Consider the following 23,212-nt stretch of genomic DNA (forward strand, 5'->3'; position numbering starts at 1 on the left):
GATGGATTTAGCAAACCTGAGAAAGCTGAAACCTATACCAGCAGAGAGGCTAGAAGCCGCTCGAACACCACACAGCCACCAAACGGCTTAGAGCTGGTGTAACAGCAACCCCTAAAAGCGAAGGTGAAGGTGGGCTGGAAATAGGAAAACAGGTTGAAAATGGGTTAGAAAGCTGCTGCGCTTCCCTGTTCCCTCCTCACTCCAGCAGAAGACTGGGAGTGCATTCTCTAGAACTCTGGGCTGAGGGACCCTACACACAGCCAAGGGTGGGACTCTGCTGAAAAGTGGGGGATGAAGTTGATATCTATATATTAACCCTCAACCCCACTTCCCACTTAAAGATCTCAGAACTCTGGCAGCCAGAATCATACATTCTGGGCAACAGATTGGACATTTATCTTCTGGGTGTCAGGCAGAACAAGAAAAAAAATGTCTTCAGATACTGCAGTGGGGATCTCCCAATGAAATGGCTTAACTAAATCACCCTACAAGAAAGTCCACCAGCCAGCAGCCCCCACCTGTGTTCACAGAGTTATTCACCAGCTTTCTGGTGTCTCACTTTAAATAAGAATGAACAACCAGATTTCATCAACTGCATTTGGAAAGTCTATACCAGGAAAGAGAAAGGAATGTGGGGAAAAACAGAAAAAGAACTCCAGAAGAAATAGAGGCAAGCAGGGAGAAACTCAAACAAACAAACCAATATTAATATCTTCACAGAGATGGGAGAAGATATTGGATCTACAAAGTGAGAATAAAATGCTATAAAAGAGGAACATTGAGAGGACAAAAGAGAGCTATTGAGAATGAAAAATATGACAGCAGGAATGAACAACTTGGTAGGAAACATGAAAGATGGCACTGAGGGACATTTTCCAGAAAGTCAAGGAAGTAAACAAAGATGGCAGGTATAAAACTATAAAAGTTAGAGGATCAGACTAGGAGATCTACCAACAGAATAACAGGAGTTCAAGAAAGAGAGTCCAGAGAAATTGGAGGGCAGAAATGATCAAATACAACATTTAAGAAAACTTTCCATGACTGGAGGACATGAGTTTCTAGATGGAAAGGACCAATGCAGCCCTGGGCATGAGGGATGAAAGAAGAACTGTAGCAAGGCACATCATCGTGAAAATCCAGAACACGAAGGGCAGACAGAAGAACCTGCAAGCTTTCAGAGAGAGAGAAAGAGTAACAGACAAAAGGCCAGCAGCTGGGAGGGCAGAACAGCACTGGCAGCTAAAAGACAATGAAGCAATGCCTTTGAAATCCCGATTGGCGTGTTTTGAGGCTGGAATTCTATCCCCAGCCAAACTCCCAACCAAGGTCAAAGACAGAAAAACATACATTCAGAAATGCAAGTTCTCAAAAATGGCCTTTTCTCTGGAAGTAAAGTAAAAATGAGGAAGCTCTGACATGCAGGAACCAGGAATCTACCATGAGAGCAAGGGAAGGAGGGCCCAGGATGCCGGCTGTGCCCTGGCCCGGCCACTGTCCAGACCGTAGCAGGACCAGAGGCTCCCGAAGATGATGCTCCTGCACCACCTCCCAGGTCTGGATGTATGGAGAGGAGCTTGACACGTAGGGTGGGAAGCTGGGGCTGAATCAGGGGAGGTCCTCAGAGAGTTAAGCAAATGGAAAGAGAAGCATTAACTCCAAGGAAAGTAGAGATAGGAGGGAGTTGCAATCATTCTGCACTTGCAGACTCAGCTTTGGAGTGTGTGTGCAGAACCTTAACAACATGACCGCTGATGTGAGTGGGATGGGTCGGGGAAGGTGGATGAAAGAGGGCTAAATCCTTACATTCTATAATGGGGAATTAATAGATAATGCTTAAAATAAAAATAATTAACAAGGGCCAGACGTGGTGGCTCATGTCTGTAATCCCAGCACTTTGGGAGGCTGAGGCAGGTGGATCACCTGAGGTAGGGAGTTCAAAAAAAGCCTGGTCAACATGGTGAAACCTCGTCTATTCTAAAAATATAAAAATTAGCTGGGTGTGGTGGTGCACGCCTGTAATCCAAGCTACTTGGGAGGCTGAGGGACAAGAATTGCCTGAACCTGGGAGGTGGAGGTTGCAGTGAGCTGAGATTGCAGTGAGCTGAGATTGCACCACTGCACTCCAGCCTGGGTGACAGAAGTAATAATTAACAAGGAGCAGTGTATAAAAGAGACGAGATACCAAAGTATAAATACTGTATAGCCCTATTTAGATGAAGTTCAAGGACTGGCAAGACTCGTCAATGGTGATAAAAGGCAGAATAGTTGTTACTCTTGGGCAAAGGTATTGACTGGGATGGGACAGGAGAGAACATTCTGGGCAGGTGAAAATGATCCAGATCAGGATCCGGGTGTGATGGCATAAATGCACACGAACATACACATTCATCAAATTTCAGGCACACACACTCACAGTCTGGGCTTTATGCCAGTTAAAAAAAGGGATAGAAAAAAACAGAGAAGCATAAGCATGCGGTTTATCGATACAGAAGAAACACAAATAGCTAAAAATGTCAAAAGTGGTTGCCTCTGGAGAAGGTGAGTGGTGAGAGAGGCAGGGACTAATTTTTTTCTGTGATAAGCCTTGTAGGATTATTTGACTTTATTAAATTATGTGGATGTATAACTTTGATTCTTTTAAAGGCTAAAAAAAAAAAAATCAATTGAGCACACATCACAGTCTGCCAGTCCTGGTTTGCTCCCTGCCAGACAGCGCACTGCATCGATGAGAGACTTGAATCGGGGATTCTTAATGGCTGGTGCCATAAAGTTATCTGCAAGGCTGACTTGAATGGACCCAGGACCTGAAGGCCCTGTTCCCGGCTCCTTCCTCATAAGTTGTGGAGGGGAAGGGCTGGCACCACTTGAGCCAGCAACTCTGGTGTCACGGGCCTAGAGGCCAACCACGTTCCATGGAGGGCAAGAGGCACTGCCCAAGGGTGCTTGCTGCTCTGCAGTGGCGGTGGCTCTTGGAAATGCCCCAGCCGCCTGGCACACAACTAATGTTCCCAGCTTGCTGTGGGTGACCAGGCCCAGAGAGCAGGTGATGATCTGTGATAGGGGCTCAGACTCACAGAATGCACGCTGCACAGACCGGGCCTGAGCCATGGTCTTGCCCCTCCTGCCCCAGTGCCCACCTCCTCACCTCGAAGGTTTCGGATGAAGTCCTCCAGCATCATCTTCCGGTCAGGCTTGATGTTGGGGCTATACATGTCGGTGTTGAGGAGGATGATGGCGAAGGCGAGGATGAAGATGGTGTCGGGGTTGTGGAACTGCTGCACCACTTGAGGATTGCACATGCAGTAGCGCTGGCTGTGGGCGGGTCAGATGCAGAGCCCGCTCACCCTCCCCCAGGCCCAACAAAGGAGGGTGTATCCAGGGGATATCCCAACTCTCCAAAGGCTTTAGGTCCAGGGAGACCACCATCTGTCCCATACCCTGGTCTTCTTCCCCACACCCCCAAATGCCCCACCTTTCTAGCCTGGGGAGCTCAAGGGGTCAGTCCCTTTTCTTTCCTTCACTTCTTTCTCCCCAGCCTATCCTGCCCACACCAGAAGGGGTGTTTCTGGCCCAATGTCCAACCCTCCTGATAACATCTCCTATCTCCCAGGCTCACAGCGGCCGGGCTTCCCCAACCTGGGGTCTGTTGGGGAGTGGAGCTGGGAAGTGGCCTTACCTGAAGGCCTCAATGAGCCGCTCCACCTTCTGGGCCTCTCCTTGCACACGGATGTGTGCCTGGAACTTGCGCAGGGCCTCGTCCAGCTCCATGCTGGAGAAGTCCATCTCGTCCACCACGCAGCTGAGGGCAGGCAGGGAGGGTGTGAGGTCAGGCAGCCCCCTAAGCACCCTCCAACACCCATTCCCGCTGGCCTCCGTTCCCAGCCAGGACGGGTGCAGGGCCCCTCAGGCTACTCACCCCCGGGGTTCTCCCTTTAATGCCCGAAGAGGACCATCTCCTCCCATCTCCCACAGTAGCCCTTTCAGAGCCCAAACCCTGAGGCCAGGAGAGGCTTTGGTGGCCTAGGAAACAGGGGTGGAGGGAGGCTGAACTCGGATCTTCTGACTCCAAATCCCAATTCCTTCCTTCTTAACCTCAGATTATCCCAAGCAAAGCTTTCAATATAAATAATACAGTAAACACATTTATTCTGTTCTTTCAGAGAACTGCTAGGAGCCTGCGTTTCTCCCAGGTTTAAATTTCACTTTCTCATTTGGGTCTTGAGGTGGCTGAGTCCTCCCTTGGGTCCCTTCTGCTGTAGGCTGAGCAGTAAGGAGCAGAGCCCCTCAAGCCCCTGGGGCTTTCTGCAGCCCAGCTCCTTCCAACTGCCCCAGCCCTCAGGGGAGACTGTGGTGGGAGGCATGGCCTCTTAAGAGTAAATGACAAATGCGCTTAACGTGAGGGGACAGCGTGACACGCAGGCCAGATTCTGGTCCTGGCCCTCCTACGAACTTGGTGTGACTCTGGCTCGCCCACTCACTCCTGGGGCCTCCGTGTGCCCTTCTGAAAAAGGAGGAAGCTGGAGTCCCTGCTCCCCAAGGGCCTTGCTACCTCTGAAACGCTGCCTCCAACCCTGGGGGGTTTGCCTCTGAACATCCCGAGCTTCAGAGTGTGTGTGTGGGCGGTCACATGCCAGTTCTCCCAGCTAAGCAGGCACCTTCCTCTGGTCTAGCCCGATCCAGGGGACTCTGCACTGCAGGGTCTGAGGCCGAACCCTCCCAGCCCCCTCACCCTGCCTCACCCTCCTTTGGGGTGCTCTGTCCCCAGGGCCATGTGCAGCGAGGCAGGAGTCCAGGCCTGGCAAAGCAGGGGACCCAATGTCCCCTGGGCATTGCTTTCCCTTTGGGAGAAGCAGACCAAGCGTGTTAGATTGGGCTCTTGGAGCTGACGTTTGCCCACTCTACACCCACTCACCCCAGTCTCCTCCCACCGGCTATGGCACAGCCCCTGCACACTGCCCCGACACTGCCCACTGCTGGCAAGCAATCCCTCTCTGCTCCCATGGTCCTCTGGCCTGCCTGCCCAGCACATCAGGGCACAGAAAACGCCTGCTGAGTGGCCATGGGATGGTGACATGAGCTCTGAGCAGGACCCACTTCCTCCATGACCTCAGCTTCCATTCTGTGCCCACTGCCCAGAAGACGTGGAGACCCCAACTCTGCTGTCAGTTTTTAGGAGAAAACGAGGGGAGACGCAAGAGTGGTGGTGGTCAGGACCTGGGGGTCCGTGGACTCTGCCTCTCCCACAGTTTTCTGGGGAGAACAAGGAGGAAAGCGCATCACCAAAGGCCCTTAGAAAGGGCGGGGGTGCCAAGAGGGAGCTGGGAGTCTCTCCTCTTTCCTTTCCCCTCCCTCCCACAGGCAGGGCCCATGGCCATCTTCAGGCTATGAGTCGTCCTTGGCTTGGTCAAAGCCCGCTCCTCTCAGGCTTGCTGGCCGGGATGGTGGGCAGGTGAGGGTGGGGCTAGGGGTGGAGGCCAGCATCTTGCCCAAGGATGAGAATCAGCAGCACCAGGATCAGGGCATTTGAGGTTGAGGTGCCGGCTGGGGAACAGGGGCCTCCAGGGCCAGCCAGGTGAGAGGCTACTCTGATTTCCCAGTGACCCTCCTCACCTCCACCCTGTACCCTCTGCAGCCGTATGTGAGCACCAAAGGCCCTATGCGGCCACATCCGTGTGTTCCCATAGCCCAGCCCATCAGGAGTCAGCAACTGGGCACAACGGAGCCACACAGTGACACTGTCCAGGGCTGGTGACCAAGAGGCTGTGGTCCGATGGGTACAGACAGAGCCTGGAGGAGGTGAACCAGTGTGGTCACGCATCAAGGGAGTCAGAGTGTTTGGGCCAGAGAGATGGAGTGGGGCAGCGAAGGTCAAGGAAAGTCTAATTAGACAGACAGAGAGAGAAAGGAGAGAGAGGGACAGGCAAGGAGGAAAAGGCAGGAGAGAGATCCCAGAAAGGGAGCAAGACCGGAGAGTGAGACGAAGAACAAGTGAAAAACAGACAGAGGGAGGAAGGGGGAAAGACAGAGAGACACGAGGAGAGAAAGGGACAGGAGGGGAAGAGGAAAAGACAGAAAAAGACTGGTAGAGATGAAGATGTGAAGTGCGCCACGGACTGGTGGGGGCGGCATGGAGCGACCACATCCCACCCTCTCAGCCCAGGGCGCTGACTCTTTTGAGGCCAAGGAAGAGGCCCTTGGTCTCTCTGAGTGGCTCTCCAGGACTTGTCCCCATCTGTCATGTGCCCCGCCCCTTCCCTGTTTCTGAACCCTGAGGTCCTGGCACCCGGCCTCCCGCATCCACGTTCCTCCAAGGGCCTCTCTCTGAGTGCCTTCTGCCCCAGAGCTGTGGACCAGGTCTCACCCTGCAACGGCGGGGGTGCCGGGAGGCCCAGGGCACCGTGGGGGCAGGCTTCCGTAGGAGGCGGTGGGAGCGGCTGGTGAGGGTGGGATCTGCCCAGCCAAGCACGATGGCCTAGTTTCCAGCCCTTCACTCAGGTGACAAGCAGCTGCTGACTCGCTCAGGGCTGCTGCTAAAAGCCCCAGCAGTGAGCCCAGAGCCTGAGCGCCAAAGACTGGGATGGGAGAAGCAGCCAGGTTGAAAGGTCGGCCCACATAATGGGAGTTGAATACACCCCTTGTGGGCCTCAAAGCAGGGAGGGTTGCAGGGGTGGGCACGTGGGCTGTGGAGCCAGAGGGGCCTCCCATCCAACATCTTCCAGTGTGTGTTCTCAGGACCCCACAGCAGAGTCATAAGAGTTAAAATGCAGCTCGCTGGACCCCGCCCCAGACCCAGCAAATTAGGATATTTGGGGGCAAGGCCTGGGAATCAGCATTCTCTGCAAGATCTCCAGGTTGTTCCTAAATTGTGACACCAAAGGCTGAGCTGAGTGCAAGGGTAGGCCTCGTTGCGGCTTTTAAAGTGTGAATCCAGCAACTGACAGGCCACCGGGCAGCAGCCCTCAGGGGCATGTGTCCCCACCTGGATATCGGCTGCTTTTGCAGTGCGGGTGGTGAGGGAGGGGTGGATGGAGGCATGAACAGATTTAGTGCTTCCCCGGCTGTGCGCTGGCCATCCTGCCTTCCTCCCTCCCTGCATTTACCACCACAGGGTGTCTGTGTTTCATGAACAGGTGCTATTCTGGGTTTCCCAGACCCTGGGGGGAAAAATGACATTTTCTGGCTGTGAAAGCCCCCGCTGGAAGGGAGGAAGCTCTGCTGAGGGGTGGGACACTCTACCCTCCTGCCTGAGGAGGCCACTTCCTCACTGGAGAGTTGGGGGTTGGACCAGGTGGCCGCTCAGGACAGGGACCCAGAGGCACCGGCCATCTCTGAAGCAGATGCTCCCAAAGGCAGGGGGCGGACGACCACAGCAGCACTTCCGGCGGGCTGGTGGCTTCGTCCCCGCCGTCCTCCGGGGGAATCACTGGTCACTGTTTGCCTTTCTGATAGGGCCTGTGTCATCCTGGGGAAGGTGGCTGGGGGTGGGACTGTGCTGTCTGCCATAAGCCCTGCTCATTCCAGAGTCCCCGGAAGCACCCATCAGCCTTGGCCCTCTCCAGCATGAGCCTCCTCTTCACTCCCTGAGCATAAGCTTCTGCCCGCACCGTGCCCTCTTTTTCTCCCTCCCCTTCTCTCACTCTCTGCCCTGTTGCTTCTCTTCTTTTGCAGCGTCTACCAGCACTCCGAATCCCCACTTTCCAGCCTTCTGTGCTGCCCTGGAATCCTCATGGAGAGCTGAGTGTGGGCAGTTTACCAAATCCATCCTGCAGCCTCCACCCAGGGCGGCCCGGAGTCCTCTCTCCTCATCGGTCGTCTTTAAGGTAAAGAGCACCTCACATTCCCGGGTGGTCTTTTCTGGTGTATCATCTCCCCATTTTACAGAAGACAAAACTAAGGCCGCGTAGGGCTTGCCCCATGCTCCCACAGCTGGGAAGAGCAGGCTGTCAGCTTCCTAGTCTTGTGAGGCCTCTCCCTGCCCCACTGGGCTCCCTTCTCTTCACTCCTGTGTGTGCACGGCGTGGCAGGGAGGTCCCTTACTCCAGTGCGGGGAGCTCCCTCCGAGCTTTCTGTACTGAATATGGCTCTAAGTGCTTCACTATGTGTACAATGACTCCGTCTTCTCAAGCTTGGGCAATATGAACCATTATTCCATTTTTAAAAATTACATATGAGATTGAAGTACACGAGAGAGCCAGCCCTGCAGGGGGACTGCACACATCTCATTACTTGCTGACATCTCCTGGGGCAGGTGGCCCCTGTGCCCTCCTCTCCCCCACCCCTCCCTGGCTCTCTGCTGCTCAGTGGCTGGCACTAATGTATGTCTTCCTAGGGGCTGTGATCTTACCCAAATGGCTTGGTGGGGACCTGTGAGAGGCCAAGGGGAAACATGTGGACACAGTTAACCAGGCGTGCCTATTGGCTCTGTGGTCACCCTGCAGGTTCAGAGCTGGCCTGGGCACAGCAGGGGCCCATATCCCTGACCTTCTGCCTTCCCCTTTCTGGTGCCTTTTGCGCCCTGTGGCAGTGGCTGGCTGACTCTTTCAGCAACACACACTGAAATGGCTCCTGTGTGCAAGGTTGTGCTAAGGAGCTGGTGTAAGTGGCAAGCAACACAGTGTCTGTCTTGGTGGGAGAGACAAGCATTAAACACAGAATCAAAAATAATTTTTTTTTTTTTTTTGAGACGAAGTCTCGCTCTGTCGCCCAGGCTGGAGTGCAGTGGTGCGATCTCGGCTCACTGCAAGCTCCGCCTCCCAGATTCACGCCATTCTCCTGCCTCAGCCTCCTGAGTAGCTGAGACTACAGGCGCCCACCACCGCGCCCGGCTAATTTTTTTGTATTTTTTAATAGAGACGGGGTTTCACCGTGGTCTCGATCTCCTGACCTTGTGATCCGCCCGCCTCGGCCTCCCAAAGTGCTGGGATTACAGGCGTGAGCCACCGCGCCCGGCAAAAATAATTCTTTACTTATAGTCATGACAAGTTCTACGTAGGGAAACGACAGCGTTCCAGGAGAGGACAAAGGAGATACATTTCATATTGTATGTCTGGAAAGGCCTCTTTGGGGACGTGGCATTTAGGCTGAGACCTGAAAGATGAGTAGGAGGCGGCCAAAGGAAGGAGAGAGGGGAGAGCTTTCAGGTGGGCTAAGGGAGGAAGCACACGCAAGGCTCGTGGCAGGGAGGAGCTTTCAAGGACCTAGGCAGGGTCCACAAGGTTGCAATGCAGACAGTAATAGGGAGGATGGTGACTGTGGGGCTAGGCAGGCAGGCAAGGGCTCAGTCCGTCAGCTTTGTGGGTCATGAGAAGGATTTGGGGGTTTATCCTGAATGCACTGGGACACAATAGAGGGTGTGATCAGAGGAGTGACAGGGTCCTGTTTGTTCTAAGAAGATTTCTCTGGCTCTTGGGGAGAAAATGAATGGCAGCGGGGCAGGAAACAAGACAGAAGCAGGGGCCCAGGCAGGACGCTACTGCAGAGGCCCAAGCTGGAGAAAATGGGGCTGGGGCTAAGGCAGGAGCAGGGGAAACAAACTGGATGGACGATCTCGCTGCATCTTAGAGGAAGGACGGATGTGACTCGAGATGCAGGGAATGTGGGAAGTGAGGAAAGGGAGGCATCACTGGTGCGTCCTGGAGCTCTGGCCGGAGCACCCGGGGCCTGGAGGTTCCGTTCTCCAGTGTGAGAGTACCTCGGTGCAGACGCGTGAGGGAGGAGAGGCGGGGTGTCCAGCCTGGGGCACATGAAGTTTGAGGTGTTCTTTCAGATGAGCCACCATGCCTCCCCTCCACTGAATCACGCTCAGGAGCTTGTCTTTTTCGTCTTACAAATTAAAACCCTGCCTTGAGCCCTCACTTTTCTCTAGTCACTGCCTCTTTTCTGTCCTCTTTGCTGCCTCCACCTCCTCATCTCCATTCACTCTTCAACCTGCTCCACTCAAGCATCCAATCCCAGGATCCCATGAACACTTCCCTTGTCACGGCCACTGCTGGCTGCTATGTGGCCAAGTCCAACGGCCTCTCTCTGTCCTCATCCCAGCCTCCTGGCAGCATCAACATGGTTAATTGCTCCCTTCTGGAAACACCGTCTTCCTGGCTTCCATCACCGTCCCTCCCCAGGCGGACTCTTCCCTCCAGAGGTGCCTCTCATCCATTGCAGCTGCCCCTCCTCACTGACCTGAAACTGGGCCCCACCCCCCCCTCAACAACCACTGTCCCGGTGGCTGCCCCCATTCTAGTGGCTGCCTCCATTCCAGTGGCTCTAGATAGCTAACAGTTTAACTTGCTTGAGTAAATATTTGACAATATCTAGTTTGATAGATTCTTCAGATGAAATGTCCCTGAATCCAGCATCTCCCTGCCCTTGAAACTGAAAATCTCTACATGTTTATTTGGTAGATGGAGCAGCAACACAGGGGGCCTGATGCACATGCATATTCTGAATTCTCATCGCCACTGGCTGTGCGCTGGCCGCCTGGCTCCCTCCCACATTGGCCATGGCCTTGCTGCTTCTCCACGGCCCTGGGCTCTGCCAACTTCTCCCCTCCCCATGCCCACAGCCGCAGTTTAGGGTTCATCCTTTGTCACCATGGCTGTTAACAGCAGTAGCCTCCTCACCAGTCTCCCTGCCTCCCAACTGTCTTCAGAGCCATCCTAGGCTGCTCATTGGTACCGTGGCTCATGCCCCTGCTCACATTTCTTCCAGGGCTTCCCACATCCCTAGTGTGAAACCCAAGCTCCTTAGCAAAGCAAAGAAGGCCCTGTCTGCTTCCAGCTTCTCTCGCCCCTTCCCCAGCGTGGTCCCTCCTGCAGCCTGGCTCTCATGCCCACATTTTTGGCGCATGCTGTTTTTTCTTCCTGCCGCCCAGCCCCACCCCTGCAGGCCTCTGTTTAGCTCTCATCCTCCCTAGGAGTCTTTCCTGACCTCTGTTGTCCCCGTTTATCTGTTCACCATTGCGTTTATCTCCCTGTGTCATAACATTTGCCTGCCTGTCTTCCCCACGAGGCTACAGGCTCCTTCAAGACAGGGCAGTTCTTTCAATCTCTGCCTCCCTGGGGTATGGGCACCCAATCACTGTTTTGTGGGATGAATGAATGAGTGAGAGATGACCAGGAATGACCTCGAGCATGCTGGCAGCTGGAGAAGGAGCCGCAGTGGCCTGTGCCTTTGGAAGTTCTACCCAACAGCCCAGGATTACTCAGCCTGCTTTGCTGCCAAGATTATCCGGAGCTGACACCGAGACCTGTGATGGACTGGCGAATGGCCCCGAGGATTCCAGACCCCAGACAATGAGGCAGTGTGGCAGGCACAGACCCCCTCTTCTTCCCCCTGCACACGCAAGTGAGTGATGAGAACTAGAGCAACTGGCACTGATTAGACTGCTTCCAGCCAAGCATGACTGGACCTGTCTCAGGAGGTGCCGCTGACTGGCGTGTGGATCACGAGTGGTACCGGTTTTGCTCAGGCTTCCCCCTCCTTCCTGTGAGCTTCTGCAGGGTCTGCAGCAAATACCTCACAAGGGTTGGGGAAAAAGGATGGATGTTCCCTGCATCTGTAGAAACAGGTACAATCTTGCATAAAATTGCTTGTTAACATCGATCTGTGCGTGGAATCAGTTTGTGTTGTCGGAAAATAAAGCGTCCTACACGCCTGTGATCAAAATGAATTTCATCATCTCCACCTTCTTTTTTTTAGTGATAGCAAGACAGTGTCTGGCAGACAAAGGAACTGGTGGGGAGCTGAAAATAGGTAATGGTAGCAGCAGGGGTTTTTAATTGGCTGGAAGAGACGGCAAAGATCTGGCCTGAGAGGAAGCGTGTGAGCTTGTGCTCCTGGCTGAGACCAAGCCCAGGTTTCAGGATTAGGAAGGAAAAGTAAACCACCTATTGCCATGGAATGTAGAAACCCTGGCTTTATTTGGCAGTTCTTGGCTTCCACAATCCAGTGAAAAAGGCCCCTCATCCAGAGAGTTATTTTGTTCGTCAGAACTCATAACATGCTCAACAAAGGCCAAGGCGTTTTGGAAAAGTGCAACGTGGCTAAGAAAATAGAAGAGGAGGAAACGGATGCAGGACCTGCCAGTGTTCCTGGTGATGTCATGGGGACGAAGAAACTCTCTTTTGAGGGGGCTGGGCAGGACTGGCTGCCACTCACACCTTGAGACTCAGGTACCAGAAGAACTAAGTTCAAACTACCCTTACAGTTTAGGATCCCCGAGCTGATTTTTCTCTTGCTGGACTCGGCAGCGTCGTTTGCTGGTGGATCTCAAACTGAGGCATGCATTGGAATTGCCTGGTGGGTTTATTAGTGCACGGAGTGCTGGGCCCCAAGCCCCAGAGTCTGATTCAGTGGGCCTGGAGTGGGAACTGAGAGTGTGCATTGCTAACAAGCTTCCAAGTGAAGCTGATGCTGCTGGCCCAGGGACCACCCTTTTAGAAGCACTGCTCTATGCCAATAGCAGTGGGTGGAATAAGAAAAGGCCATGGAGCTGTTACTTCAAGTCACGTAGCCTCCTGGTGGCACATCTCCTCACCTCGAGAATGGAGACGACACTGAGAAGATCTACCAGGCAGGGTTGTTACGAGTGTTAAAAGGGGCAGTGGGTGTGAAGTTCCTGGTATACAACAGGGCTTAACTGCACGTGCATTTTCATTAGGTGTGGGCTGACCCGGCTGTCAGTGGACAGGACCCCTCCCTGCCCCACCAAGTAATTCTGCCTGGAATTATATCATTAGACAGCCATCCATCGGCCCTTTAAGACATGCATACACCAGAGAGAGGAAGCTAAATCTGGCTCAGACCTCTTGAGACTTGCAAATCAGCTTCTCAGCTCTGCTTTCTTCCCAAATTGAGAGGATCAGGGCATAGCAAATAAGGGGCAGAGCGAATAATGCCAAGGCAAGAGGTGGGATAGTACCTGATTTTGTTCAGTTTCTCTGCTGCTGGCCAGGAGACTAGTCATGTCTTTTCCCCAGGGCCTCCGTTTCTGCCAGGGTAAAATGAGAGGGCTGGACCACTGACTGTCCAAGGGGTCTTCAGTGTCATGATTCACGACGGGGGACTGACAAGGACTGTAAAAGCAACCGAACCACATGGGTCTCGGAATGACGCACAGAGGCTGGACGGTGCAGGGTTAAGGCCTCAGGCGATGGAGCCATTGTGCCCGGCTTCAGACCACAGCCACTGATTAGCTCTGTGACTGTGGGCAAGCTCCCTAACCTCTCCGTTCCTCAGTGCCTCTGTTTGGTACGGATTAGCCGCACTTCCCTCCCAGCGTCGCTGTGAAGATGGAACGAGGTTTTGCATGTAAGGCTCTCAGAACAGCACCTGTGGCACACAGCACATGTGAGCCACATTATATTTCATGGCCTGCTTGGTCACAAATGGCCCTGCTGGAGATACGACAGCCCTGCCCTGGAGACACTGACACCCCGGAAGCCCTCCTAGAAGGCCCACATCGGAGCGGCCTGTTGCAGTCACAGCTGACACACAGAGGAGACTAAGTCCTCCAGAGCAAAGGCCTGAGCAGTCAGGGAAGGACTGGGTGGAAGGTAGGTCCATTTCTATATAAAAGTCCAATTTAAATGCCAAAGTGACCAGGCCAAAGGGAGTCTCAATCCTGGACTGAAGGTCCCAAGATCTCCAGCTACAGAAGTAAGTAGGTCTTAAACTCTCACAACTGTTGACTGTTCAGGAGAATCCCTTGTCTATCTGTGGTGGGGAGTGGGGCAGGAAAGAATGGAGAGGTGAAGGGTCAAGGCCATAACCCCAAAGACACCACTTTTGAACATGTTCTCTTTCCATCTTTCTGGTGCTGGCAGTGTACCATTTTCAAAGCAGTGGAAATGACCCTGAATCTTCTATTCCTGCCTGCACTGGGTCTCCGTCTCTCTCTCTCTCTCTCTCTCTCTCTCCCCTTCCTCCCTCCCTCCCTCCCTCCCTCCCTTTCTTCCTTCCTCCCTCCCTCCCTCCTCTCTCCTCTTCTTCTCTCTCTCTCCTTCCTCCCTCTCTCCCTCCCTTCCTTCCTTCCTCCCTCCCTCCCCTCTCTTCTTCTCTCTCTTTCTCTCTCTCTCTCCCCTTCCTCCCTCCCTCCCTCCCTCCCTTCCTTCCTCCCTCCCTCCCTCCCTCCTCTCTCCTCTTCTTCTCTCTCTTTCTCTCTCTCTCTCTCCTTCCTCCCTCCCTTCCTTCCTTCTTCCCTCCCTCCCCTCTCTTCTTCTCTCTCTTTCTCTCTCTCTCTCTCTCCCCTTCCTTCCTCCCTCCCTCCCTTCCTCCCTACCTCCCTCCCTCCTCTCTCTTCTTCTCTTTCTCTCTCTCTCCTTCCTCCCTCCCTCCCTCCCTCCTCTCTCCTCTTCTTCTCTCTCTCTCTCTCCTTCCTCCCTCCCTCCCTTCCTTCTTTCCTCCCTACCTCCTCTCTCTTCTTCTCTCTCTTTCTCTCTCTCTCTCCTTCCTCCCTCCCTCCCTCTCTTCCTTCCTTTTCTTCCTTCCTTCCTTCCTTCCTCCCTCCCTCCCTCCCTCCTCTCTCCTCTTCTTCTTCTCTCTCTCCTTCCTCCCTCCCTCCCTCCCTTCCTTCCTCCCTCCCTCCCTCCCTCCCTCCCTCCCTCCCTCCCTCCCTCCCTCCCTCCTCTCTCTTCTTCTCTTTCTCTCTCTCTCTCTCCTTCCTCCCTCCCTCCCTCCCTCCTCTCTCTTCTCTCTCTCTCTCTCTCTCTCTCCTTCCTCCCTCCCTCCCTTCCTTCCTCCCTACCTCCTCTCTCTTCTTCTCTCTCTTTCCCTCTCTCTCTCCTTCCTCCCTCCCTCCCTCCCTCTCTTCCTTCCTTCCTTTCTTCCTTCCTTCCTTCCTTCCTCCCTCCCTCCCTCCCTCCTCTCTCCTCTTCTTCTTCTCTCTCTCTCCTTCCTCCCTCCCTCCCTCCCTTCCTTCCTTCCTCCCTCCCTCCCTCCCTCCCTCCTTCCCTCCTTCCCTCCTCTTCTTCTTCTCTCTCTCTCTCCTTTTTTGAGACAGGCTCCCACTCCGTTGTCCAGGCTTCCAGCCTAGAGTGCAGCGGCACAGTCACAACTCACTGTAGCTTCCATCTCCTGGGCTCAAGCAATTCCCCTGCCTTGGCCTCCCGAGTAGCTGGGACCACAGGTGCCCGCCACCACACCTGGCTATTTAAAAAACAATTTTTTTGTAGAGATGAGGTCTCTTTTGCCCAGGCTGGAGTGCAGTGGTGCCCTAACAGCTCACAGTAGCCCTAACCTCCTAGGTTCAAGTGATTCTGATGCCTTGACCTCCCAAAGTGCTGGGACTACAGGCGTGAGCCACAATGCTTGCCTGGGCCTCTTTTTCTCTCCTCCAGACACGTAAGGTCCGCCTGGGCCTGCTCTCCCCTTCCTCATAGGAATTCCTCAGGAATAAGGTAACTGAGATTACACACAGCAGTGTGGACAGGATGTTCTCAAATGATTTCTTTCTAGCAATGAAAGGCCAGAGCCTTCCAGACTGTTGAATGTGACAGACAATCTGTTTTCATTTCTAAATGTCCTCTAAGAAGAACAAATCTGTTATACTCTGGCCAACATATTTCCATGGAAATAAAATAATGAAATCTGACCCAAACGTCAAACCCTGATATGTCTTGGAATTTAACAAAGGATGGAGCAGATGCAGTGGAGGGAAGAACACGCAGGAAGCTTTCTTCCGGCAGCTCACCCCAGAAGCTGCCTTCCCGCATTTCATGGAGATGGTAGACACCAGTGCTCTCCATGTGCACGGGGTTCACACCGGAAAAATCATCCAGGCCAGAAAGAGGCCGCTCACAGCCGGCATGCAACATTCCCCATCCACCGGCCTTCAAACCTGCTGAAGCGGACATTTCAGAAAGGAAATAGAGCAGAGCCAAATTCCCCAGCCATGTGAAAACGCAGAGGGAGAGGCTCCAGCCCTAGAGGACCCTAACCCTGGCTGCTGTCTGGCTCCTGCTGCTGGCCTGCCACCGCATGACTCTCAGCTTCTGGACCGGGCTTCCTCAGGCTGCAGGCTGCTCCCCAGACTGGGCTGACCCCCTTCCCAGCAAAGCCCAGGAAGTTCCAGCAAGTTCTCGTTGTCTGCCTAGTAGACCTGAGTTTGAGTCACGTTTGAGGGTTCCTTGTGCGCGGGGAATGGGACGGTGGGGCGGGGGCGTTCTAATGTCTGTGCTTTCAAGTCGGAAAGATAATAATGAAATAGCTAACATTTAGCCTGTAGTCCCAGCTACTCAGGAGGCTGAGGTTTGAGGAGCACTTGGGCCCAGGAGTTCAAGCTGCAGTGAGCTTTGATCATGCCACTGCCCAGTAGCCCTGGTGACAAAGAGAGATCCTGTCTCTAATAAAAAAAAAAAAAAAAAAGAAATTGCTAACATTCACAGATAACTTACTAGGCATCAGGCACTTCATGTACATTGAAAACATTTAATTCACTTGAGACAGGTACTCTTACCAGCATTTTACTAATGAGGAAACTGAGGCTGATTTCTCCTTTAACAACAAACAGGCTGGGTGTAGTGGCTCATGCCCGTAATCCCAGCATTTTGGGAGACTGAGGTGGGAGCACTGTGTGAGGCTGGGAGTTTGAGACCAGCCTGGGCAACATAGTGAGACCCCCATCGCTACAAAAATATTAAAAAATTAGCCAGGTGTGGTGGCACATGCCAGTGGTACCAGCTATTCAGGAGGCCGTGGTGCGAGGTTCTCTTGAGCCTAGGAGTTTAAGGCTGCAGTGAACCATGATTGCACCACCGCACTCCAGCCTGGGCAACAGGGCAAGACTCTGTCTCAAAAAAACCAAAAGCAAAATCTTCGCAGGTAAACACTGGAGTGAGTGTGGCTCTTTGAGCTCGGAATGCCTTCTATTATTATCATCTGGTAAGGCCTGGTAAGAATACATTCTTTCTTGGAATGTGTCTTCTGTGGAAATGAGACACAAAAGGATGGACATGTCAGCTTCCAAGAGCGCTGAGGGCCGAATTCTGAAAGCAAATGTCACAGCATTCATGATGCTCAGACAGACCAGCAGCCGAGGTGGCAGCGGCTCCCTCCCTCCTCTTCCTTTCCCCGCAGGCCTGAGAGTTGGGATGCGCACCCTCCCCCGAGAGGCTTTCTCAGCGGCTGCAGCCTGGGAGAGTGCTGTGGTTTGGGCTGTTTTAGTCTCCAAGGGGATGGGTGATTTATGTCCTTTTATTCAGCAAACAGCTTTGTACAGAACGAATGCCACTTGCTAAATGTCACCAGGCGGGGACAGGGGAGCCGCACAGAATCCCAATGAAGCCTTCCAGGCCTGGGCAAAATGGCACCTGGTGACTTGGTTAGTGTGTGCGTTTTCTCTGGCGGGAGTGAGGAAGAGACAGTGATTCTGAAATCCAGACTGGCTGGCCAGAGTGGCAGGGAAATGCAGAGACTCCAGCGCCCACCTCCGCTGCCAGTGCCTGCCACTTCCTGCTTCTCCATCTTCTCCCTGCCCTTTGCAGGACAGAAGCGAGGCGGTCGGTGACCTATGGACTTTGGGGAAGGGCTCCTTTCTGTGGCACTGAGTCAGCATGCCAGGGCCTCTGGGCCCAGGCCTGCATGGCTACACAGTCAAGCATGAGGGATTGCGGCTTTCATCAGGGCACATCGGGGCTCAGCTCTGCACTCAACCCGGCCCAAGCCAGGGTTCTGGCTGGAGGCCCCTTGGTCTTCTCACTCTCTTTTCATGCTCCTCCTCCTCACCTCTCCCCATCCACACCTAGGTCTGTAAGTTCCCTGAGACTGTGAGCCATGCTTCTTCACACACACACACACACACACACACACACACACACACACGGGTGCCCAGTGTGGCCCCATTCTCAACACACAATAAATAAGTGCTTGATGTTTGTTGAATAATAAACGGCCAACTCATTCCCCCATGAGCCCTGGCACCCCAGCACTGCCCTGGGGCCTGCGGGCTGCATTGGCAGGATGACAAAGCATGCCCCAGTGTTTAAGGCAGTGCTACCAAGGCACTAAGAGATGGGAAAGGTGGTAGAGTCTCAGGACTTGGAGAAACCTTTGCAATCACATTGTCCAACCCTCTCATTTTACAGATGAGGGCACCGAGGCCCAGAGAGGTGACCTGTCAAAGCCACACAGCACAGAGGAGCAGAGCCTGGGTCCAGCTATTCCTCTGATCTCACCACCCTGCCTCTTCTCACTGGAAGAGTGTACCAAGGCGGGAGTCTGGCCCCTACCCACCCCGAGGCTGATCCCTGCCTAAGGGGGTTAGCCCAGCCCCCAGCCGGGCTCCTCTCCTCAGCACAGGCTGCAGCCACTGCTCCCGGCCTCCAGTCCACAGCCCATACACCCAGCCTTCCAGGGAGGAGGGCAATTAGTTTTCACTGTGCCACTCAGCACCACCTGGGCTGCAGGAAAACGCTGCGTTCCCCGCACTCCAGATCAATGTGGGCCTCGCAGGTTAGAATTTAGGGCACAGACCACATGGAGACTGGGAAAGACAGAAGGAAATGGACAACAGTCAGGGCCTGTGGGTGAAGCAGAGTCACTCCTGCCCCCAGAGCAGAGACACACAGGAGGGGTTCCTGGGGCGACGGGGCCAGCACCTCTCCCTGGCTTGGGGAGGAAGGGACTGGGACAACAGCGCATGAAAGCCAGAGAGCTGAGCCGACTAGGGGACACAGAAAAGGAAGGGTGTAGGTGTATCCTGGATCCCAGTATCACCTCCATGGGCCCCCACAGCAGTGCTGGGGAGGGGAAGGGAAGCCTGAGGGAGAAGAGAAAGGAGGTGAGAGGGAGACACTGCCTAGCATTGGCTCTCTCTCCTCTTTGAGGCCCGCAGAGGGTCTCCACCAGCAGCTCCAGGAGGGATGATAAATTGTCAAAAGCCACCAAGAGTCGGGGCAGGAGCTCAGTTCTGCCCAACTGAGGGCCGTGCAGGGATTTCAAGGTCCCTGAGCGGATCCCAGCCCTCACTCATTGAACTCAGTCAGATCACCACCACATCAGTGGATTTAGAAACGTGACAGGGATTTCAGAGGGCAATGGGTCCAGCCCTTACAACCCAGCACCTCTCTGCAGGCAAGGAAACGCAGGCCCAGAGGACAGGGGCTTCTCCACGTGGGCACACGGCACCAAGGCAGCTCCATCAATAGAAGCTAAATCTCCGAACTCCCACTCCAGGGGTGCTGACCACTGGGTGGGTGACTCCCTCAGCGTCCAAACCCTCTCTGGCAGGCCCTTGCTGCTCCAGGGGCCAGTATGAAAGGGAGAGCTCCTCCCAGGGCCTCCAGGGAGACAGTTCTGCTGACCGTCCCCAAGGAGAAAGAGGAGAGATAAATGGGGGAGGGTCCTGAAGAATGGTGACCTTCAAGAAGGAGGCCAACCTAGGGGACTAGTGGAAGCCAGAAAGAGCAGGGGGGCATGGCAGGGGCTGGAGCCGATGTCCTAGGGAAGGAGTAGCTGCAAGGCCCTGCCCCTCAGCCTCAGAGGAGCGCCAGCCCTGCCCTGCCATTCTGGACAAGGTGTGAGTGTGAAGAGACTCTTGCCTGTCCACACTATCAAGGCTGAGCGGGGGCAAAGGCAGCCCCCTTGGGGTCCCCACCCTGCGACTGGACTTTAAAACCATTTTCTTTGGTTTTAAACAAACAGTTTTTCTTTGGTCATGATTTTGTTGGTTGACTTATCTTTATGGAATTGTAGTATTTTCTTGCTCTAAAACCCTCAGTCTAACCCCTTCTTCTTTCTGCCTCACATTTTTGCCTCCAGCGATATGAAAATGAACCTTGGAGAATGGGTGGGTCCTGGGGGAGGGGGGCCGAGGGGCTCTTCACCAGGCAGAGATGAACCCCGAGGGGCTCTTCACCAGGCAGAGATGAACCCCAGTGCTGACACGGGCCCCTTCCTTTTCCTGGTTTCTCCTGCCCTGGAGGGTGGCACACAGAAAGGGCTCTTTGTCTCTTTGGACCATTTCTGTATCCCTGGTGCCTCAAATGGAGCCGGGCCTGGAGCGAACTCCATCAATGACTCTGACGGCAGACAGGGCTCCGGCCCACTGGGGTGATGGGCTAAAGAGGGGATTCTGGTTCCTGTGGACAATCTGGAAGCTGGAAGCTGTTAGAACTGGAGCGAGGATTTCACCAGGGAGCTCACGGAGAGAGCCCGGGCAGGTGGGGTGTGGGAAGGAGTCGGGGGAGCCCGGAGCGCGGGATACTCACTCCAGCACGTCGCGGTTGAACTGCTTCTTGCTGTTGCCCAGGAACTCTCCAATCATCTGGCGGCTGAGGCCCTTTCGCTGGAGGAGGAAATGGGCCACACCAATGGGGGTATCAGGGATGAAGCCGCGGGAGATCAGGAACTGGATGCCCTTGTCCGGGTTTCTGGAGGTGGGGAGAGCGGGGAGAAGCAGTAGAGAGTGAGCTGCAGCCATCCATGACTCTTTCCTCCCTGTCTTCCACCCATGGAAGTGCCCAGAGGTTCCTTGGAAATCCAGTTTCCCATTGGAAGCACCCCTCACCACAGCTTCCACCCACTGAATGTCCTCACACAGAGGATGGTGTGTGACCAGGAGGAGGACAGGGGAGGTCTGCAAACAAAGTGAATTCCAGAGCAGGTGGAGGAGAAGGACCCTGTCCCTGCCTCCTGGGTCTTACCCCAGGCCTGCCCTTCCCCCTACCCATATCCTGTTGTCAATATGCAGGTCCCCACCGCAGATGCCCCAACCTGGAGAGAGGGTGGGAGAAACAGAGGTGGGACCTCCGCCACACCCCCTCTTTCCTTTGCAAGCTTTGAAGCCATGCTCCTCCCTGAGCTGTTTCTCACAGGTCCAGGAGGAGGTAAGTGCGGAAACACAAGGTAAGCACTCAGAACCTTCCATAGCATTTCAACATTTCCGGGACAAGCAGGCATGTGGCTGTTTTTCTAGCAACTCATTTTTATTGTATTTTACAAAAGTATTAGCCCACAATGTATTTTCAGAAGGGTGTGGGGGAACAAAACTGGTCCTTCGCTATGGATAGTTTAAGAATTACTGCCTTGGGGGAGACGAGTATCTGTGTGAGTTTTCATGTGCGTGAAGAAGTGACACTGTGGAAGTGGGGGTGGTTTAGCATCAGATCCGCCTTCCCCTAGGTCTGCCGAGTACTAGCTCTTTCATCGTGGGCAACTCGCCGTACTGGTGTGAGCCGGCTTCCTTTTCTGTAAAACAGCATGGTAGCACCTCTGTGTAGATACTGCTGGGAGGATTATAGATGCTTTATGTAAGGTGAGCTATGAACAGTGGCTACTTCCTCTAGAATAGAGACCTCTTGAGGCCAGCGGATGTGTCCTATTCCCCTCTGTGGTCACAGTGCCTGGCACCCGATAAATAACAGCCAAACGAATGGATGAACATGCATTAGGGCCAGAGAGAGACGCTCTTGGCTTGGGGTTATGAAGGGGCGAGTGGAGGATGGAGGCGAGTGCCTCATGGACTTGACTTTCCATGGGAGGGGCAGGTGTGCTTCCTTTCCTCTGCTTGGGACTGGCTGTATACATTCCGTGCAGGACCAGTCCGGGTCTCACTGGGGTCTCTGAGCTATGGCAGTCGGTCATTTCTCCCCTGTTCTCTTTCTACTCTGCCTCTGCCTGCTTCACACTCTCTCTTCCTGGTAGCCCTCCCCTCTCCTGCTCTCTGCCGCATTCCTTACACGGCGCCTCCCCCACCCAGCCCCGCATTTCATCAACGCTGGGAGCTAATGCGTTTTCCCTGGCTTCATATTCCACCCGAATGATTGCTGCTTAATCCTCAAGCCGCCTGGACTGTTATTTACTTAATACTGTCTTTTCTTTTACATTCTCTTACTTTTCAAACCCTAGCTTCATCTTAAACTGTAACAGTTGTGAAAGCATGTGTTTGATGTGTTATTTTTTTCCTTTAATCTCTCTTAAAATAAACTCAGAATGATTAAAAACAAAATGCGTACTTCCTAAACATGACCCCAGGGATCAGGCAAGGCACAGATGCGCCTGGAGGGCCCTGGGATGACGTGGGCAGTCACCTGGTGCCCTGCCTGGTGGAGGGGAGGTGTCCCTCCTCCTTCCCTCCCTCCCAGCACTCCGGGCTGGGGGCCAGGGCTGACTTACATGTTGAACAGGTTGAGGCCGATGCGGTAGAGTCGCTTGCGCAGGGTGTCGGTGGAGAGCGTGGGCGACTTGCAGCTGGCGGGGTTCTCGCAGTGGTAGCGCGGCAGGCTCAGGATCATGGCCTGCAGGGCGTCCTTGGAGGCGGAGGCCGACACCTCCGAGCCTGACTTGGCGGACTTGGTGGACGTGCTGCTGCTGCTCAGCTGCTCCAAGTCGCCTGCCTCAGCCTCGGCCCCTTTCCCCACGTCTGCTGCCTCCTCCTCCTCCTCCTCCTCCTCCTCCTCTGCTTTGGCTGCTGTGGCTTCATCCACCGCCCCCCCAGCCCCAGCCTCTGTGCATGAGTCCTCCGCGGACGCGTCCCCCCGGCCCACTGCGGGGGCTTCCGCGGCCTCCTGCCCGGGGGTCCCGCCCTGCTCGGCCTTGCCCGCCGCGGGCTCCGCTGTGGCCTGGGCCGTCTGAGCGCCCAGGCAGTTGGCCACGGACAGAGCCGTGGCGGAGGACACGGATATGTTCTGGCTGGCGATCTGCACCGTGACGTCCCGGAAAGCCATCATGAGGGTGCCGCTGCGGCCCGGGGGCAGGCCGGGGGTCTCCGCGGCCTCATCCCCCGGCCCGGGGCCTGCGCTCTCCGGCTCCCGCATCTCGCCCTCCAGGCCTGGGGGCCCCGCGGCCGCCTGCAGGGCCTGGTGGAGCTGGTAAGCGCCGGTCTCCTGCAGGGAGCACATGGTCTTGAGGCTCCAAGTGCTGAGCGCGTCGTCGATGGACTTGGCCAGGGACTGCACCTGCTCGGTGAAGGAGTCCTCCAGCTCGGTGAGGGTGCCCGCGAAGGTGGGCGGCAGGGAGGGCGCGCGCACCAGCGGCAGCCCCATGAGGCCGTAGCCCTCCATGAGCGCTTTCTCGGCCGCCAGGCTCTCGGCCGTGGGTGCCCGCACCTTGCGCAGGGAGATCCGCCGTGGCAGGCGGCTCTCCAGAAGCGAGTTGCGGATTTTCTCAAAGTTCTTGCTGAGCTGGTATTGGCGGAAGGCGGTTTGGATGGTGCAAGCGGCGCGCCGGGACACCAGGTGACCCCCGTACTTGTGTTCTAGCATTTCAATCTGCAAGGACA

At 54.7% G+C, this 23,212-nt stretch overlaps 1 protein-coding gene across 10 annotated transcripts in view; it reads right to left on the bottom strand.

Moving 5' to 3' along the window:
- The window catches only part of LOC105463799 (IQ motif and Sec7 domain ArfGEF 3), a 113,247-nt gene that overhangs the window by 18,491 nt on the left and 71,544 nt on the right, over positions 1-23,212 (bottom strand). For all 10 annotated transcript variants that reach the window (XM_011711103.3, XM_011711104.3, XM_071072400.1 and 7 more), the window contains exons 4-7: positions 22,108-23,201; positions 20,202-20,363; positions 3,677-3,799; positions 3,146-3,312 (exon numbers count right to left, since the gene is read on the bottom strand). In XM_011711103.3, the coding sequence (XP_011709405.2) occupies positions 3,146-3,312; positions 3,677-3,799; positions 20,202-20,363; positions 22,108-23,201 (1,546 nt within the window). The remainder of the gene's footprint in view (positions 1-3,145; positions 3,313-3,676; positions 3,800-20,201; positions 20,364-22,107; positions 23,202-23,212) is intronic.

Source organism: Macaca nemestrina, chromosome 10 (genome assembly GCF_043159975.1).
Source record: "Macaca nemestrina isolate mMacNem1 chromosome 10, mMacNem.hap1, whole genome shotgun sequence".
NCBI classification, from domain to species: domain Eukaryota; kingdom Metazoa; phylum Chordata; class Mammalia; order Primates; family Cercopithecidae; genus Macaca; species Macaca nemestrina.